The sequence below is a fragment of the Mesoplodon mirus genome (genome assembly GCF_964341445.2).
Source record: "Mesoplodon mirus genome assembly, chromosome: 1".
Taxonomy (NCBI): domain Eukaryota; kingdom Metazoa; phylum Chordata; class Mammalia; order Artiodactyla; family Ziphiidae; genus Mesoplodon; species Mesoplodon mirus.
In genome coordinates this window covers 226,261,578-226,282,515 of record NC_138976.1, presented here as the reverse complement: position 1 = coordinate 226,282,515, position 20,938 = coordinate 226,261,578, and the positions used below count along the sequence as shown (strand labels likewise).

At 39.1% G+C, this 20,938-nt stretch overlaps 1 protein-coding gene across 2 annotated transcripts in view; it reads right to left on the bottom strand.

Moving 5' to 3' along the window:
* Window positions 1-20,938, bottom strand: part of GLRA3 (glycine receptor alpha 3) — a gene marked incomplete at both ends in the record, with an annotated part of 162,464 nt that overhangs the window by 20,359 nt on the left and 121,167 nt on the right. For both annotated transcript variants that reach the window (XM_082621169.1, XM_082621168.1), the window contains 2 exons: window positions 15,323-15,537; window positions 17,607-17,744. In XM_082621169.1, coding sequence (XP_082477295.1) covers window positions 15,323-15,537; window positions 17,607-17,744 — 353 coding nt within the window. The remainder of the gene's footprint in view (window positions 1-15,322; window positions 15,538-17,606; window positions 17,745-20,938) is intronic.

Genomic DNA, 20,938 nt, shown 5'->3' with positions numbered 1-20,938 from the left:
TACTTTTTTTAGGAACCTCCATACTGTTCTCCACAGTGGCTGTATCAATTTACATTCCCACCAACAGGGCGAGAGGGTTCCCTTTTCTCCACACCCTCTCCAGCATTTATTGTTTGTGGATTTTTTAATGATGTCCATTCTCACCAGGGTGAGGTGTTACCTCATTGTAGTTTTGATTTGGATTTCTCTAATGATTAGTGATGTTGATCATCCTTTCATGAGTTTGTTGGCACTCTGTACATCTTCTTTGCAGAAATGTCTATTTAGGTCTTCTGCCCAGTTTTGGATTGGGTTGTTTGTTTTTTTTTTTGTTTTTTTGTTTTTTGTTTTTTTTTTGCAGTACGCGGGCCTCTCACTGTTGTGGCCTCTCCCTTTGCGGAGCACAGGCTCTGGACGCGCAGGCCCAGCGGCCATGGCTCACGGGCCCAGCCGCTCCACGGCATGTGGGATCTTCCCGGACCAGGGCACGAACCCGTGTCCCCTGCATCAGCAGGCGGACTCTCAACCACTGCGCCACCAGGGAAGCCCTGTTTGTTTTTTTGATATTGAGCTGCATGAGCTGCTTGTATATTTTGCAGATTAATTCTTTGTCAGTTACATCGTTGGCAAATATTTTCTCCCATTCTGAGGATTGTCTTTTCATCTTGTTTATGGTTTCCTTTGCTGTGCAAAAGCTTTTAAGTTTCATTAGGTCCCATTTGTTTATTTTCATTTTTATTTCCATTTCTCTAGGAGGTGGGTCAAAAAGGATCTTGCTGTGATTTATGTCATAGAGTGTTCTGCCTATGTTTTCCTCTAAGAGTTTTATAATATCTGGCCTTACATTTAGGTCTTTAATCCATTCTGACTTTATTTTTGTATGTGGTGTTAGGTAGTGTTCTAATCTCATTCTTTTACATGTAGCTGTCCAGTTTTCCCAGCACCACTTATTGAAGAGGCTGTCTTTTCTCCATTGTATACTCTTGCCTCCTTTGTCAAAGATATGGTGACCATATGTGCGTGGGTTTATCTCTGGGCTTTCTATCCTGTTCCATTGATCTGTATTTCTGTTTTTGTGCCAGTACAATAGTGTCTTGATTACTCTAGCTTTGTACTATAGTCTGAAGCCAGGGAGCCTGATTCCTCCAGCTCCATTTTTCTTTCTCAAGATTGCTTTGCGTTTTCGGGATCTTTTGTATTTCCATACAAATTGTGAAATTTTTTGTTCTAGTTCTGTGAAAAATGCCATTGGTAGTTTGATAGGGATTGTACTGAATCTGTAGATTGCTTGGGTTACTACTTGGGTTACTAGTCATTTTCACAATGTTGATTCTTCCAATCCAAGAACATAGTATATCTCTCCTTCTGTTTGTATCATCTTTAATTTCTTTAATCAGTGTCTTATAGTTTTCTGCATACAGGTATTTTGTCTCCTTATGTAGGTTTATTCCTAGGCATTTTATTCTTTTTGTTACAATGGTAAATGGGAGTGTTTCCTTAATTTCTCTTTCAGATTTTTCATAGGAATGCAAGAGATTTCTGTGCATTAATTTTGTATCCTGCTACTTTACCAATTTCATTGATTAGCTCTAGTATTTTTCTGGTAGCATCTTTAGGATTCTCTGTGTATAGTATCATATCATCTGCATACAGTGCCAGTTTTACTTCTTCTTTTCTGATTTGGATTCCTTTTATTTCTTTTTCTTCTCTGATTGATGTGGCTAAAACTTCCAAAACTATGTTGAATAATAGTGATGAGAATGGGCAACTTTGTCTTGTTCCTGATTTTAGTGGAAATGGTTTCAGTTTTTCACCATTGAGAATGATGTTGGCCGTGGGTTTGTCATATATGGCCTCTATTATGTTGAGGTAAGTTCCCTCTATGCCTACTTTCTGGAGAGCTTTTATCATAAATGGGTGTTGAATTTTGTCGAAAGCTTTCTCTGCATCTATTGAGATGATCATATGGTTTTTCTTCTTCAATTTGTTAATATGGTGTATCACATTGATTGATTTGCGTATATTGAAGAATCCTTGCATTCCTGGGATAAACCCCACTTGATCATGGTGTATGATCCTTTTAATGTGCTGTTGGATCCTGTTTGCTAGTATTTTGTTGAGGATTTTTGCATCTACGTTCATCAGCGATATTGGCGTGTAGTGTTCTTTTTTTGTAACATCTTTGTCTGGTTTTGGAATTAGGGTAATGGTGGCCTCATAGAATGAGTTTGGGAGTGTTCTTCCCTCTGTTATATTTTGGAAGAGTTTGAGAAGGATAGGTGTTAGCTCTTCTCTAAATGTTTGATAGAATTTGCCTGTGAAGCCATCTGGTGCCGGGCTTTTGTTTGTTGGAAGATTTTTAATCACAGTTTCAATTCCAGCGCTTGTGATTGGTCTGTGTATATTTTCTATTTCATCCTGGTTCAGTCTTAGAAGGTTGCGCTTTTCTATGAATTTGTCCATTTTGGATATCTTTACTATCATTACTCTGAATTCTTTTTCAGGTAGACTGCCTATTTCCTCTTCATTTCTTTGGTCTGGTGGGTTTTCACCTTGCTCCTTCATCTGCTCCATATTTCTCTGACTTCTAATTTTCCCTGCCTTACTGTGTTTGGGGTCTCCTTTTCGCAGGCTGCAGGTTCGTAGTTCCCGTTGTTTTTGGTGTCTGCCCCCAGTAGGTAAGGTTTGTTCAGTGGGTGTAGGCTTCCTGGCAGAGGGGACTGGTGCCTGTGTTCTGGTGGATGAGGCTGGATCTTGTCTTTCTCTTGGGCAGGACTGTGTCTGGTGGTGTGTTTGGGGTATCTGTTAACTCAGTATGATTTTAGGCAGCCTCTCTGCTAATGGGTGGGGTTGTGTTCCTGTCTTGCTGGTTGTTTGGCATAGGGTGTCCATCACTGTAGCTTGCTGGTTGTTGAGTGGAGCTGGGTCTTAGCGTTGAGACGGAGACCTCTCGCTGATTGATAATACATGGGGCCAGGAGGTCTCTGGTGGACCAATGTCCTGAACTCGGCTCTCCCACCTCAGAGGCTCAGGCCTGACACCTAGCCACAGCACCAAGACCTTGTCAGCCACATGGCTGGCATGCCTTTGGAGTTGGAGAAGCTGGCCTGCAATGGCTGTCCTTCTGCACTGCACATTAGAATCACCTGCTTCTTCCTTGTTTTGCCCCAAAGGCAGTGTTCCACAGAGAAGAAGATTAGCCTTGAAAATAGTCACAGCTCTGTGATGGTTTTTTTTCCCCTTTGTGCTTAGTCAGGTTTCACTTGCTCACAGGGGGCCACGCGCAGAGGCCTTGCACCCGGCTCTTCTGACCGGAGTTACTAGTGCGGAATTGCTGCTGCCAACAGCTCAGCTCAGGAGGGCCATGTCAGTCCTCCTGCATCTTAAGTGTGACTTTTACTGATCAGAATGACCTCTACTGAGCAAAGAGATGTATGCCTTCAATTTATTCTAGTGCTGTGCTGAGTGTCCAGCTGTTTGTAAAGTGTAGATTTAAATCTCATGAGCTCTGCAATTATATCAGAAATGTCTGGCTGCCCTCAAATACATACAGTCCTGGAAGATATAATACAGCTTTCAAAGGCACAGTCTCAAGCTACACCCTTCCTGGAAGAATATAACTCATAGAGTGTGTGTGCATTTTTTAACAACCTGGATCTATAATAACATGACCAAAGAGATTAAATCAGATATTTAACTTCCAAATGAACCCGATGACTGTTTTCAATGACAACAGACCTATGCAAACATCATCTGTGCAGCCAGCCTTCTGCTGCCTGTGATCCGTACCTGAGCGTTGAGCCTGAAAAGTCTGTTTTCCTCATCCTCTCCTGACTCCCATCACCAACTTCAACTCTCTTTCTCCTCCATCGTCGCTGCCCCTCCGCGGACAGCAAGCACAGGCCCTGGGAAGTTTGGAACTCTAGCGCTAGTAACTTCAAAATAAAGCAGCAGTTCCTACGCCAACACGTTCACGATGTATTCACAACACACGACACACTCCCTCTGTGACTCAGAATATCACCTTCTGTCCACCCGCTGTCACCTCTGTCCTTTGAGGCAGTCTCACTCTAAACCAGCCCATCCCTCTGGACCACCTTGCTGAAGTCCCATTGTCCACCGCGCTGTTGGAACCCTGACTCTATGTTAAGCAACCATCTCTCCTCGGTGTGACTCCTTGGACCTATGAATATGAGAAAATGAAACCTGAATACTTGCTAATTAGATGCACCAGGCAGGAAGACTGTTGTCTTGGAAACCAATCCAAAGCTCCGTGTGGAAGACCACCTCCTTCTTAAAGCACGCTCACCCTGTGGCTCCTTGACCCACATTCTCTGGGTTTCTTCCCTCCACCCCACCCGACTTGGCTCCGCGGGCCTTTCCTTCCCTTCCTGAGATCCTCAGAGACATGGCCTGTGCCCCTTCTATTCTCACATTGACACTTCTCACTTCTAGTCCTTACCTGTTTCCATGGATTCAGTCCCTCCTCTGTGCTCAGGGCCTGCAAATCTCCATTTCCTGACTGAACCCCTCTCTAACCACGTTCTTACCTGACAGTAAATTTTGGATGGCACATGCACCTCAGACTTAATCTGACTTAAAAAGAAGCTATGAATCTCTACCAGACTCAGCCAAAGGAACAGCAAACACACACAACGGCCTCTTCCTCCTGGTGAAAAGGCGGCATGCTGTTCGTGGTTGCTCACCTCCAAATCTAGGATCCTCTCATATCAAAGACCCAAGCCTGGGAATCCTACCTTTTTGCTATTTCTCAAATGTATCATTTTCTGTCCTCTCCTACTGCCATCGCATTGATCTCCACCACAATAACCTGTTTCGCAGTTTCTCCTAGTGCTGTTACAGAGAAGTTACAGAGATGAGGACGACGGACAAGATACATCTTTAATTGAACCTACATTCAAGTGGGGGAAAACATACAGTAAAAAATAATCACATAAATAAAGATAATTAAAGAGAATTGCAAGAATGAAACTACAATAGGGTAATGGGAAGAGAAGGACAGTGCGAGGGGGGCTGTGTTAGTTGGGGATGATCTGCAAAGGCCTCTCTGCAGATCTGACAGTTACCATCTCAGGCCACTTTCTTACTGGCTTACTGTGCTCTACTTTCCTTCTTTCAGTTCTTGGCACCTGAAAGCGATTGACAAGCTCCATCCTGACTCAGCAGCTTTGAACTCCTTGCTAACTCCTGCCTGGAACATTCCTTCCTTTGTGTAACTGCTGGTTAATCCTTCAGGTCTCAGCTTAAAAACAACATTCTCAGGGAAACCTTCTACAAATGCCCAGAACCGTACAGCCCCTTCCTGCCCTCCTACCTCTGCTTTGCTCCTAGAACCCTTGTCTCAGGTCACTCATCACAGTTGTAACGATGTTTATCCATGGGTAGTTCTTATAAGGTGACTGCTGGGTAGCATCATTTAAATGTCCCCCCTTCAGATAATGACTCTGTTCCACAATCCCTAAGGGCTATTTTCCAAAAACTTGGTTAGGAGGGTTCAAAAATGAGTATGTTCTTGAGGATTTCAAGGTGAAAGGTTTATATTGATATTTTAGCAAACTATGTGTTGATAGCAAACAACAAATAATCCATCTTATTATTGACCTGGCCCCACTGTACCAACATTATCCATTTATGTATCTTTCTCCTTTTAGGCTAATATATCTCGTGAGCTAAGACGAGGGCCAGATCTTATTTGCCTTTGTATTTCTAGGACCCAACACAGTGCTCGTCATACTATGGGCTCTCAGATAATATTCAACTGATTGAAGCATGTGAAGTGACTTGCCATCATTGGCCATTTATTATTACAGAAATAATTACAACTAACATGCCAAGAATGTTCTTAGTAGTGTCCATAAAACTACTGAGTATTCTTAGTAGTAACACTTTTAATCCCCACAATGGTTGAGGAAACTATTCCCATTTCAAAGATGAGGAGACTGAGACATGTAAAACAACTTGTCACATAGCTACTGCTATAGACTGGATGTGTCCCTTCAAAGTCCCAGTGTTGAAATATAACCCCCAAAGTGACGGTATTAGGAGGTTGGAGCTTTGAGGAGTGACTAGGTCCTGAGGGTGGAGCCCTCATGAATGGTATCAGGACCCTTAGAAAAAGGACCTCAGAGAGCTCCCTTGCCCCTTCCACCATGAAAGAACGCAGCCAGTAGATCACCAGCTATGAACCAGGAAGCAGGCCGTCACCAGACACTGGATCTGCCAGTACCTTGATCTTGAACTTCCCAGCCTCCAGAACTGTGAGAAATAAGTTTCTGTTGTCTATAAACCAGCCCTTCTATGGTATCTTGTTATAGCAGCCTGAACAGACTAAGGCAGCTACCAAGCTGCAAAGCTAGGATCTGAAGACAGCTAATCTGGCTAAAGAGCCGTAAATTCAACTACTATTGTATCAATATATCACCTGGTTATTAGGCTGCTTCTATTGAAGCTACCGCCGTAAGTTAACAACTGTGAACACACTAAGTAGAAATAACTCTCTGTATCTTAATATTCCAGCCTCTTCAACTTTTATCTGAGAGTTAAGAGTGAAGTCAGTACATAAAATACATGCTGTAAGGTCCTGTATGTTTGCTGGTTCTGATCCTAAAATCTAGCAATCGGCTTCCTCAAAGACAATGTAGAAAAGGAGTTATGAGCACGTAATTACCGCATAAAAACAAAATAGTTGCTCTGCAGAAGCAAAACTAGATCAGGGAAACATTTTATCCTCAGAAATACAATGAAAGTCTCTGCAGCAACGTTCTCACATTAATTATAATGAAGTGTTTTTATGAGCCGGGAGACCATTGACTACTTGCCATGTGATAATCTGGGACCAGATTAGCTTGATAAATTACCATTTGAATGTGCAGAGCTGGTTTACTGCAAGGCTTTATCTTTTTCATTCTAAAAAATAAGATTTAGGGGGGCTTCCCTGGTGGCGCAGTGGTTGAGAGTCCGCCTGCCAATGCAGGGGACACGGGCTCGAGCCCTGATCCGGGAAGATCCCACATGCCGCAGAGCAACTAAGACCGTGCGCCACAACTACTGAGCCTGCGCTCTAGAGCCCACGAGCCACAACTACTGAAGCCCACACGCCTAGAGCCCGTGCTCCGCAACAAGAGAAGCCACCGCAATGAGAAGTCCGTGCACCGCAACGAAGAGTAGCCCCCACTCGCCGCAACTAGAGAAAGCCCGCGAGCAGCAACGAAGACCCAACGCAGCCAAAAATAAATAATTTTTTAAAAAAATAAGTTTTATAATGTAGGGAAAGGAATATAAGCATCATAGGTTCTGTAGACTTTTTTCCAGAAGAAAGATTTTTTTTTCCAGAAAAATCTGCATTTATCCTACTTTGCAATGTTATCATTAGAAAACAGAGAAAGTCTGCTTCTGGTGTCCTGAATATGTGTATATTGGATTTTATCATGATTAATTATCCTGGTTATAAAGATTGGAATCCAGTGCCCTTGGCCCTGGGAAGCAGTCGTGTTCAGGGAACTTGCCTAAGCATGAACTTCTTTACAAGGAAGTGGGCTTCAAGCTGTAAGGAGCTTTAGTAAGTAAGGAGGATTCAAGCTGCGATTTGATAACAGTAACAAACAGCCCCCAGATCTCACTGGCTTGAAACAGCAAAGGTCACTCTATGTCCACTCGGAGTTGAATGGTGACTCAGGACAAGTGTTGTCATCGTCATCCTCACCATGACCTCAGCTCATGGGGTGGTCACCATCTGGATCACTGGTGGTGACCACAGCAGAGGAAGACCAGGGCACAGATGGGTCTCACATTTGGTTACAAACACCCTGAGCTAGAAGTGGCACAGATCACTGTGCTCAAACTCGTTAGCCAGAACTGTTTACAGTCAGCCCGACAATAAGAGACCTGGCAGGTACAACCCCATCCTGTGCCTGGAAGGGAGAGAAAGCCAGAAGGAGGGACAGAGGGAGTGGGGGTGGGAAAGGATCTACTCTTTGTGCTTCTGGGACAAAAATAAGGATCCCTACAAGCCCAGGACTGAGGACAAGTGCGGATTATGATCTGATCACTGTGACATCTTGAAGAGAGGAGAAAAGCAGCTTTGTTAAAGGGCAAAACTCACTGCTTTATAGAAAGAAGCTGTTAATTAATGAGAGCATGACAAAGAAAAAGAAACCTCTCCTGATCTTCATCCCCAAATTTGTTCAAACCATGTCAGGTCAGAGTTCAGTAAAATCAGTTGTGAACAGGACAGGTAACAGATTATTTAGACTATAAAGATAGGCAGGCTGCAAGGCAAATTCGGGAATGGGAATGGGTTTGCTTGTACCGCACAGGATCTCAGAAAAGAAAAAGACTGTGCTTCCAAGTATGGACTGCACCTCACCAGTTACTACTCATTCCATGCCTTATTAGTTTCACCAGACCCGACTTTGTTCACTTATTTGGGCATACGTCCTCTGAAGTCATTTGATTTTGTGCTCTCTGATTCAGGAATAGATGGCTTGCATGTATCTCAGGCAATTCTTCATAAATCAATTTAATTTTATGCCAGTTTTAGGTAAGATAATTGACTAGCAACAATTTTAGATTATATTCCTTTAGAAGGTCATTGGGTGAACGATATTGTAAGTATGGCACCATATGCTATAGTTGAGAGGCTTGTCAAGATACATACCTTTATCTTACTCCGCACAGAGATGGTCAAAAGGATTGCCTTAGGACAAATACTGCCCTAAACTATAGCTGGTAGATGACAATGCACTAATGGGTAAATATTTATTAGATTATAACCCAGACTACTAAATTATAGTAAATTACACTGACTAAATTATGAGTTATAACCCAGACTACTATTAATCAAGAATGTTTAGAAATAGAAATGTATCATGCATTTATAAGCAGCACAGCTTTGAAGAAGAAATGGATTAAACGAGAACCTGGAGTTTGAACCTCCAAATCTCATGCAAACCAACATGTAGGCACTCTACATGGTTAATATCCCAGGATAACAAAACATCACAGTGTATTGCTTTTGATTAGCTAAAACAGCCCTTTGAATTGGGTAATTTATTCTCCATTGGTGATAATCAATCCTGGTGAATTCTCCCAGTCCTCAAAATTGTCAAATAAACTGTGATGAGTAATTCTGGCTGTGGAATGGGCAAGCAGCTCAATGCCTTTATGCTGAAAAATTTCCTGCTTGTGTCATGGCTTTTTTCCTAGGGCCTTTCAGGTCACATTGACTATTTACCTTTGGATTTGTCAAATCCAAACTGTAGTACACTTAATCCTTCATTTCCTCCTAGTGTAAAAGCTGTATAAGAATTTTGCATTTTTTAATGCTTATAGGAAATATTATATTAGTTTCAAAATTATTTTGAGCTTCATTTAAGACTTAAAGCCAGAGAGATAAAGGAATAAGAACAAAGGAAAAGAACAACCAATGTTTTAAAAACTGGTGCTAAAGTAAAATGAAGCTGATATTGAAAAGGCAAACGAGGTGTCTGCAGGACTGTTTTCTTGGAACACTAGGTGGTGAATCACACAGAGTTTTGTGAGCTTTGCCATTTATCATCCTGGAGGGCAACTCACAACCACAGAATCCTACTGATATCATATTCATACTGATTATGATTAGTAAATGAATGATGCTTTGAACACAATATTTATTTGCCACATAAAGTTTTTTAAGAGATGAAATGTAACAGAGGATCATAATAGCAGAACTGCATTATTTCCAAAGTGATGAACTTGATCAATCCATCCAGTCATCAGTTAAGAAAAATGCAATTAAAAAGGCTAAGGTATCTTGAAAGGTCACCCCGTTGTCTCTGACTTTTGCTTCAGTTATAGGAGCTTTACCATTGTCTTTTCTATAGGACATGATTCTTGTGTTTTAACACTTAAATGAATCTGTAAAATCTAGATGTCACTGGAAACGCTTTTTAGGTGCACGCTGTTAGTTACTGGCATTTCTTAATACAATATGTTATCTTTTCTTGACCTACTCAAGGAAAGTTGAATTATATTTGTGATTTCTCTCTTCCTTGTATTTTTGCACTGGAGGTTTTGTATTTCTATAAGATCATCTTTATTATACCCATATACCCTCCCATTCCCTTTTTTTCCAAGATCTGAGACTTTCATTTATAACTTCAAACAGGAATCAGGAAGACAGATAAAACCTGTAAGGTGTTTCCAACACTGACTTTGGGACCAAATTCTTTATTCCCGTGGCAAAGGGCGAGTTTTACATCCAATTTTATCTGTCAGGAGGTTCATGGTATGATTCTAGGATTTATATGAATATGGTAAAGGGCGTTTAAGACATTAAATAGGTAAAATTGGCTCGAAGTTGCATATACACCTTTTGTTTTTAAACTTCATTTGATGTCAAAGCCACTGTATTATGTCATTTCAAAATTTTTTAAACTTTAGCATTTGATCATATACTTTCTCCAAATTGTGCCATCACATTTAAGAATCCATGCAGTGGCTCTGTCTCTATGTCAGCTACAGAGGACATACTTGATAATTATTAAATTCAGCTTAATGAGACCTAGTAAGCCTATTAATTGTAGGTACTAAGATCAAATGTAGAACCAGAGATGTCTATCAATTTCTATTCTTACTATAGGATCCACCTATGTTTAGGAATTATCTATTTACTGGAGACAGAAAAAACACTAATAAAATTGAATAATATTCATATGCATTATATCTTTTGATTTTAAAAGAAATTTTTTATGATTCTTACATAAATGATTTTTTTCATTTTCTTGTGCCTTTTTTCTTTTTCTCTCTTTTCCCTAAGTGAATATAATATGGAAGAAAATTATTAACATATTCAATGAAAAGTCTTTTAAATTAAATTATTACATCAAATATTGTATCATAAAGTTAAATATACTTATTAACTATTTTGTCTCATTAATGAATTAAAAATGAGCCCACTTGCATCATATTTGTACTGAACTTGATTGAAGTAATTTTAGTTAACTATACTTTGAATAGACATTAGAATCTTTTATTCAATTGGTGAGGATCAAAACATTATTTACAGTAATAGTTATCAATAGGAAAACCTGATTACTATGCAACCCCGTTGCCCCATTTAACTACCGCTGATATTTACAATTTACTCTCCTTTAAAACTGCAGGGTACTTTTTTTTTTTGAGAAGAATGAGAGCTAATTAGAAAAGAACACAGTAGTGAATACAAATACTTCATTTTTCTTCCCATCCTGTCTTTTCAGTGTAATGTCATGTAGACCTTTGTGTGCCCACACAATCATGGCATCCAAATATAAATATAGCAGTTAGATTTATATGTTCTAACAGCTGTAATCACTTCTATAGTTAGTGTCTTTATGAAAAATAAAAACTTAATATCAGTGCTTTGTGACCATCTAGAGGGGTGGGATAGGGACGGTGGGAGGGAGACGCAAGAGGGAGGAGATATGGGGATATATGTATACGTATAGATGATTCACTTCATTATACAGCAGAAACTAACACACCATTGTAAAGCAATTACAGAACAATAAAGATGTTAGAAAAAAAACAATGTGAAAGCTATTGCTATGTTTTCTAAGAACCAATGTTTTTATTATACTGTATGGTAGATACATGGCAATATTTAAATTCTTTTTCATTAAGTTGGTGATTCTCAGGGGAATATATGATTCTACATAAGTAAAGAGTAATTCAATTGAGTTTTTACATTCTTTTTGAGAGAGATGAAAAAATGGCATATTCTTCCTTTTCAAGTTAACTATGGAGTAAAGTTTAAAAGCTCACACTGTCTTTAAATATCTGCATGACATTTACTCAACAGACCCATATCATGTACTGATTTAGGCTCTGAGGATAAAAATATGTAAAAGATAGTTTGTCCTCTCAAAAAGCTACTCCTGGTGGGTTTCACAAACAAACTGAATGGGGAAAAATATTGCTGTATACCCAGATCTTCCCAGAGTTCCCTAAAGCAATTCTTTCTAGAATCATAGTTTACAAATTAAAATGATATTTTGTCCCTCCTATGATTTCCTCTATTCCTACCCATCCCTATACTTAATAAAAAATATAATTCCCTCAGTGCCAAGATCTTAACTATGTATTAGTGTAAATCAAATATATACTCAAAAATAGTTCAGTGACTAATACTATCCTCTCTTTGACCCCTGATTAAAATCTAATTCTCCCAAGGAGGATTGCTTTTCACATCTAAAACAAAAACCCACAAAATGTTGGGAATCTCAACGAGTTTGGGAGAAAAGTTTTGCGGTGAGTGGGTCTAGCTTTTAACTGAGCTGTCTAACCTATTCTGCATGTGGGGGAGAGATGGCCCTAGAAGAGGAAAGGAGAGAAGGGACTTTGAATATGCAGGTCCATTTCCAACTGGAGGAGGAGGGCCAACCACAAATATATCTTCTTTCCCCCTCTTTCTGGACTTTCTTTTACTCTGAGAAGAACCATCTCTGGTCTGTTTCCCTATGCATCTGTAGTTTACTCCTTGAAGTCTGAGGCTTGGGTGTCCTTTCTGATGATTCCATGTGACCGTCATAAACATCTCAAACTTAACATGTTCAATCATAGAACTCTTACCTCCCCCAACCTTCCCCATGAGTAACTACTACCACTACTTGCCCAGTTACTCAGCCTAAGGCTACCCTTGACTCCCACCTTTCCCTTACTCCTCAAAGTCCAGTTCATAAGCAAACCCTGTCTATTTCATCTCTATTTGAGATTTTCTCAAAAAAAAATCTACCTCTTTCTAAATCCATCTGCTACTCTCCGTCTCTGCAACTACCAATCTAGCCAGACCATCCTCTGCTCTGAGCTATAGTTTTCTTGGAAGTATCTCTGCTTCCATTTTTACCTCTTCCTATTAAGATTCTTCCAAACACCATCCAAAATAAACTTAATCCTTACCAACTTCTATAAAACCCTCCATGATATGGCTCTATGATCACTGCCATTTTTTCTCACTCACTCTCCTCCAAATACACAATGTTAGGAAGTGTTCCTAAGTTTTGCAACTTTGAAAAAATGCTGGCTGCGGGATGCATTGTCACCCTCTTCTGGCCACCTAATGCAGGCACTGTGGAAATGTCAGATTGCTCCAAGTTCCAAGAAATGAATCACAGGAGTCTTCTTGCTGTGGGCTATTACATGCCTGATTCATGACACCGCAGAAGCCAGTGCAACAGGAAATATCAGCGAGGAATCTCAGGTCTGTAGTTCACAAGGCGTTGGCTCAAGTACATTCTCTGAGATTTTCTACTTTGGGTCTTACTTGACCAATTTCCAAGCCCCTTCTTATCTAGAGGAGATGCATTGGCAGAGAGCCTGGACAGAACACTAAGCGATTATCATAAATTAGTGATTTATTGTTTCTTCCTCCTGTGTCTGATAATCCCGTATTGTTTTCCTGAATTTAATTTTGTTTTCCTCCTTCCTGGATTTTTGTCAGTACAAGAATGGTGGATGTTTCCATGGCAAGATTTTCAGGCATCTGAGGGTTCTTTTGTGAGGTTGAGAATAGCAGATCTTAAGGTGCGTGGTTTCAGACTCCTATTCCTAAATGCAAGTGTGAGCCCTCGCCCCTTGCCTTTCCAAATCGCAGAATCAAGATTGCATTTTTCAAGAGAATTCTACTCTTTTGAATGATCTCATCCAATAGTATAATTCTTGTTTATTCTGAGACTTCAGCATCTGTCATCCTGAATTCTAATGTACATAACTTCTGTACATAACTCATTCCTTAACTATCACAAAGCCTAAGATGATATAATCACCAACTCTTAAGATATCTGTTTGCTAATCAGTTCTTTAAATCTGTTATCATATTTCCAGTGTCTCTATGATCTGAGAGATGGAGAGGTTTTGTATATATCTATGTGTGTATTTGAGCTAATGATTGAAAATTTATTCCTTCCCTGAGATCATGGTGAAATTAATGCCTTTAAAAAAAACTTCTTGAGAAAAACTATGAAGTCATCTCAGACCTTTCTTTCCTTAAAAAAAAAAACACAAAAAAAAACTCCAGTCTCTGTTCCGTTTTTTTAATTTATTTCTGTTTCCTCCACCCAAACCTTCATGCTCTCCCAATTCTGCCTTCATCTCTGTATCCAGATGCCTTTTTGCCCTACCTCACAGAAACTGTAATTTCCTTAAATGAATCACTAAGTGCCCCACTATCTGGGTAACAACTTATGGAATGAATGAGCTTTCATTTCTGTTTAGCTCATGGAGAAAAAAATCGATGAGTAAACTGGCAATTTCATTTACAAATTGACTATGGAACTTCAACTATTACTCAGAGCCCTTGAGACATTTATCTGCATATAAAAAAGCACTTAATCTTATAAACAGATTTAGAATTTTCATTTGGACGATATTTTATAAAACACTAGTTGATATAGATCATTTTGAAAATACAATTATGTGTTAATAAAAGTAAACCTTATTTTGAAAGACAACAATTAAATCTTAGCAAGGCACAGTGAGCACTGTTAAATATCAAGTTCTTCCGATAGTAAGTAACATTTTTAGTGATAAAATATCCTGTCATCAACTTTTATTTATTTAGACATTTTAATTGAATAAATTGAGCCAGAGAATGCAATTCATAGTAAGGGGTAAGGAAGCCATGACAGCAGATTTATAATTTACTTGGCATGGCAGGGAGATAGCATCAAATGTACCAGGAAAGTGAATATGATTTTATTACATTAACGTACATCATTGTAATGAAAAGAATAGTGAAGCTTGTTGGAGGTCAGACAGGATTACTTAATTTAGACAGTAGAAATTTCTTTCTTAGAAATTTTTTCATTTAGAAAAAGAAAATAATTTTCTATTGCTATGTTGCTAAATGCATAAAAAGGTATTCCTATGTTTTATTTCAGCACATCTTTAAAACACACAAAGCATATTTTATAATAAAGTGTTGACTGTCACATGTAATTTATTGAATATTGTACTGACCGTGGAAAACAGAATGGTTGTCTAGGTACAGAAGGTTTGTGAGTGTATCATTGTTTACCCTCCTGATCACGTGGCTGACGGGAGCTGTAGCTGCCACTGCCCAGCATCATGAGAGCAGATACCACACATCACTGGCCCAGCAAAAGATCAAAATTCAAAACTCGAAGTGCGGTTTCTACTGAATGCCTATCACTTTCACACCATATAAAAGTCAAAAAAATCATTAAGTCGAACCATGGTAAATCAGGGACCAACTGTAAATACTACTGAAAAAGATCTGGCCAAAATGGATAATGATATATATACATATTAGTGCAAATATGCATGTGTGCCCATTTAGCACACTTACCTTTGGTAAGGAAGCTCGTGATCCTGAACTCTGTGTAGTCATAGTCAGCACGGTGGTTATGCCCAAGGCTACCCTGGCTGGAGCAGCATCCATATTGATCCAGAATGAAACCCAGGAGAGAATAACAATCAGGAGACTGGGAATGTACATCTGGATCAGATAGTAGCCCATTTGTCGTTCAAGATGGAATCGCACTTCTATACATGTAAACTTTCCTAATTGGTTGTGAAATAAATGCAGTAATTGGTAAAAAAAAAATAGGTCTTTGTTATTGCAGCAAATGTCACAATTTTGTTTTCATCATAATTTTGCCCTACACCTTTCTGTATAATTGTACAATTATAATGAAATTATATAACTATTATTTTCATATAATTATAAAGTTATAATGAAATGGGATCCCAAATCATATATGCAAATTGTTTTCTGAAAAATAGATTTCTTATTTTTCTGTTAGCACCTAGAAGCAATGTAATAGAACAGTGTACTATTTCAGGAAATAATATATAATCTTATTACTTCACATTTGATTAGCACTTCATACTTGCAAAGTACTAAAATGTCTATTATTTCACTTGATTCGTGTCTGCTTTTATACCTTCTTTTAAACACTGTACCTTGAGGTTCTAGCCAGGGTAATTAGGCAAACACTTAAATAAAAGGCATTTAGACTGAAAAGAAAGCAGTAAAACTACCTCTATAAGTAGAAGCCATTACCTTGTATTTAGAAAATCCTAAAGAATTCACTAAAAACCTACTTGAGCTGAAGAGTTCAGCAAGGTTACAGGATACACAATCAGTATACAAAAAGCAATTTTGTTTCTGTACACTAGCAATGGAAAATCCAAAAATTAAATTGAGAAAACAATTCCATCTACAAGAACCAAATAAAATAAAATATTTAGAAATAAATTTAACAAAAAAGTGTAAAACTTCTACACTAAAAATTACAAAACACAGTTGAACAAAATTAAAGAAGATCAAAACAAATAGAAAGTCATTTTGTAGTCATTAATCAGAAGAGTTAATATGGTTAAGATTGTAATACTTCCCATATTGGTCTACAAATTTATTGCAATTTCTATCAAAATCCCAACTGGCTTTTATGCAGAAATTGACAGGCTGATCTTAAAATTAGTATGAAAATGCAAGGAACCTACAATAGCCAAAATAGCCTTGAGGGAAAAAAAGAACAAATTTGGTGAACTCACACTTCCCAATTTCAAGACTTGCTACAAATCTACAATAATCACAAAGTATGGTACTGTCATAAGTAAAGGTATACAGATTAATGGAATAGAATTGAAAGTCAAGAACTGATCATTTATGGTCAATTGACTTCAGACAAAGGACTAAGACTATTCAACAGGGAAAGCATGGTCTCTTTAACAAATGGTACAGGGAGAACTTTGCTTTTTGGAACTTTTTGGAATTTTTTCCCCAATATGTTCAATCCCCAGTTGGTTGAATCTTTGAATGCGAGCCCATGGATACGGAGGGCTGACTATATAGTGAAAGGTCAGGTCACAATTCTGGAAATGTTGAGCCCAAGAAAAATCATAGTTACTATAAGGAAATAATAAGAGCAGCCACAGATGCTAGTGGGAGGCCACGCGCTCGCCACTTTGGAGTGATGCCTCAACTGTGGGCAGTTTAAGGGAACTTGTAGATTAGGCAATTAGAAGAGATATTACGGAAATAGCCAGTTCCAGTTGTGAGAGAAGTGAACAAATAACATGAATGTACAAGTCTTGCAGTCCTTGATGTTGATGACTGTATCTGATATTTATTCTCAAAGGTAAAAGGCTACTGTGTCAATGTGAGTAGTAGGTGTTTAGTAACAATATCTTGAAATGCATGACATTGTGGCTAAACTAAAAATTTAGGCAAGTGAAGCCTTAAAAAACTTTCATTTTTTAAGCAAACACAATGTTTACAGCTACAGGACAGTTAAAAAGTACATTTTATCGCTCACATAGAAATTAAAGGAACTTTTTTGGAAACATCATTACTATGTACCTATAGGCATTTCACAAAAAAAGAAATCAGTTAAATATAATTGAACACCAGGCATTTCTTGTGTTCCATACAAACCAATTATATAACAGGATGTGATGAGTCAAAGCTTCCGTAAGTTTCAAAGACATCCATTCTCTGCTCTATGACTATAAAAAAAATTCAGCTATAAATTGTTAAAATAATTAACCTAGAGCTATAATTAAGAAACATCTGAATATCATAAAACCACAAGTCATAAGTGTAATGAAGAACATTCAACTCCTACCTGTGTTGTAATGTTTAGTACAGTATCGTAAATCTTTCTCTTCTTTCAACAGAAACTGGGGCAAAGTGAGTCCTTCTGCCACTTGTACAGGTGCCTCATCTTGCCATTCAAAAATGAGATCATTCATTGTGTACCCAACTAGGCAAAACATAATAAAAATATTTAGAGCGAAAAGGGCATGCAAAGGAGTGAAATTTAAAATAATCACTTGTAGTGTTCCCATAGGATGGGAACACCAAACCGTGTCACCTTAACTCTATTGATTGAGCTACGCATGGCACAATTCCAGTCTACTGAAGTCTCTTCATACAGAATATTTATCAAATAATGTAAGAAAATGTAGTAGGCTAATAAGTATGGCATGGCATGTAGGAACCTTAAAGAATAGGCATATACATTCTTGCCTTGGGATGGGCAGCTACTGCATTAACTCAGCAATTCATTTTGGTTCCACTGCATTGGATCTCTCCTCACCTTTTCTCAAATTATTCAGGACCCTTTCAACAAAAACTGAAATCGTCACGGGTTAGGAAATGATCTAAACTATAACATCCATGGCGGGAACGAACCAGAGCTGATACCTTTCTTGGTTTACTCATTAACTATTTCAGTTTATGGCATCTGCTTCTATGTCCCGAGTCCCAAAATGGACAAAAGGATATTTTAGATAGAAATGTCTGCTGTTCAGGGAAAATCGGTATACAAAGAAAATCCACGTTTGTGGAGGGATAAACTCTTGCACATAGCATGAGTGAATTCTGACTAGAATTCACGAATATATTTTGTAATAAGCCAGCGTCTTTTAGCAAATTAAAATGTCATCTGGGGCCTCCCTGGTGGCGCAGTGGTTGAGAGTCCGCCTGCCGATGCAGGGGATACGGGTTCGTGCCCCGGTCTGGGAGGATCCCATATGCCGCGGAGCGGCTGGGCCCGTGAGCCATGGCCGCTGGGCCTGCGCGTCCGGAGCCTGTGCTCCGCAATGGGGGAGGCCACAACAGTGAGAGGCCCGCATACCGCAAAAAAAAAAAAAAAAAAAAAAAAAAAAAAAATGTCATCTGTCTATAGGAGTGGTATCTAAGGAAAGCAGAATTTGATCTTTTTCTTCCCTCTGAATGAGAGGCTGTTGAAAGGTGCACTTGAAGGCCGTTGCAGAGAAGGAGTCAAAGGGAACGTCACCTGCGGGGAAGTTTGCAGGTGGTCAGAGTTCACAGCTGCCCTGGAGGTAGGAGGAGAGGAAGCACAGTCTGGCCTCTGAACTAAGGCAAGGGGCCAGATAAAGGAAGCAGAAGCTCTAGGTGCATGAAGCAAGCGGCAAACAAGGGAAAGTGTCCCAAACAAATTCTCTGGTAGCTAATGTTGTCGACAAGGGGCTGTGTGCATGATTGGAAACAGCTGGGGCGGGCCAGGTTAGGCTGAGCAGGGCGAGGTGTCTGGAAGGGAACTGATCACCCTTCTTCCTCCCACAATACCTGGAAGACATCTCCGAAAGAGCTGAATCTGATCCAGCTGTGGTGATAGTGACTGGAGCCAGATGCCCAGCCCACCCTCCTGACCCGTGGGCACACCTCACGACATCCACTCCACTGGCTACGGGGGAAGGTGGCTTTAGCAGCAGCAGCATCCGTATGATGGCTCATTACGGAGCAAGCGCTATTTGGTAGAGGTTGTGAAGTCCTCCAGACTGAAGGGGACATGCCTAAATTCTGGTTACAGGACAGATAAGAAGACCTGCAGGACTGTCCTCTAGACTATTGGACTTCGCACAGCAAGGACTTATGTTTGACTTGCTTACACTGGAATACATTTCATTGAACCCTGCAATTAATGATTTGGTGGCTAATAATAGAAGGCTTTCATTTTATTTGTAAGCCTTTTGGTATATCCACTGTCTATACCATTTTACCTAAAGAGGAAATAGATGCACATTTCTCAAGGATCAAAAGTAAAATAGGCACTGATTCTTATTTACTTCCAGGTAAGACAGGTACCCTATTCTTCCATATGTGCAATCCCTGAAGACAAAAATATGTGAGATATTTCCCAATTTAGACAGATAAATGGAGAAATGAACTGAAACCCTGTTTTGTTTTCATGTTGTAAGTTTTTCTTAGGGTTTTCTGTGAAAAGAAAGTAGCTCTCTGAAATTCCCTCAAAGACAAGGCTTAGTCAGTCTCTGATGCAATTTATAGACAGCATACTCAGCTTGCCCTTGTGTCAAATAATCACGCACACTAAGTGATTTAGGCATGGGCATATCCTAATCAAGCTATGCTATTTCCTTAAGGTCCATAAAATATTTAAGTTTGAAACCAGAAGGAAAATAGTGAAACGACAATTTTAGGCAGTAATGCTTTTATTCTAAGTAACTAAGTGGATGTTCAAGGAAATTAACTAAATGGTAATTTTGCCTCAATAAACCTTCAAACATAACTTTTTAAAAAATCAGTACTTTTCTACACAGTTCACAGTATTTTAGCATCCTTATGCTTTTGGTTGGCAGAACTTTATACAATTCTGAGAATTGCCAAGGTGAAGAGACTGGCTAATGAGATTGAGGCTGTGAGCTGAATGGCCTTGTACCATAATGAGTTCCAAAACAAGGAATACTTCATTGAGGGAACAAAAGCATTAACCCTACCTTCAGCCAACAATCTCATAGGGTAGCTGCAGGGAAACGTGTAAACAAATGACTCAATGCAAGCAAACACTTGTTTCTTCAACAAGTATTTATTCAGCACAGACCATATGTAAGGCATCCTACTGGGTTTCAGGGGATGTGAGGTGCTATTACCAGGTAGAAAATAAGTGGCATGGGGGAGGTTCAAAGTGCTATGTATGTGCTTTCAGAAGAAGGATCTATAATAGCCACTTAAGCCTCATTTGAGTTGCACCTTGAAGAAAGGCAAGACCAGCATATAAAGAATGTGAGAGACAGTGAGGCACTCAGGCAAAGGAAATAGTATAATTGTTTGAAATAAACCACAAACTCCCAAGGTTTATAATAGGAATAGCAATAACTTTATCTAGAGCCAGTTTGCATAAAGAAGCATATGGAATGAAAAGATGAATTAATGTAAGATTATGTAAAATTTACACTCCAGGTTGCAAAGTTTGATTTTTTTAAATTCCCTGTGGGCAATGATAAACAATTGAAGTCTTTTGAGCAGGGGAGTAACATGACAAAAATTGTGCTTTAGAAACATTACTCTAGTAGAATCTTCTCATGGGATTCACAAAATCCAAACTGCTTTCATATTCATAAGACATTATCTGCCTTTTTCATTGTGTTGACATTGGTCCAGATGGTGAAAACACAGTAAGTAAAACTTCTA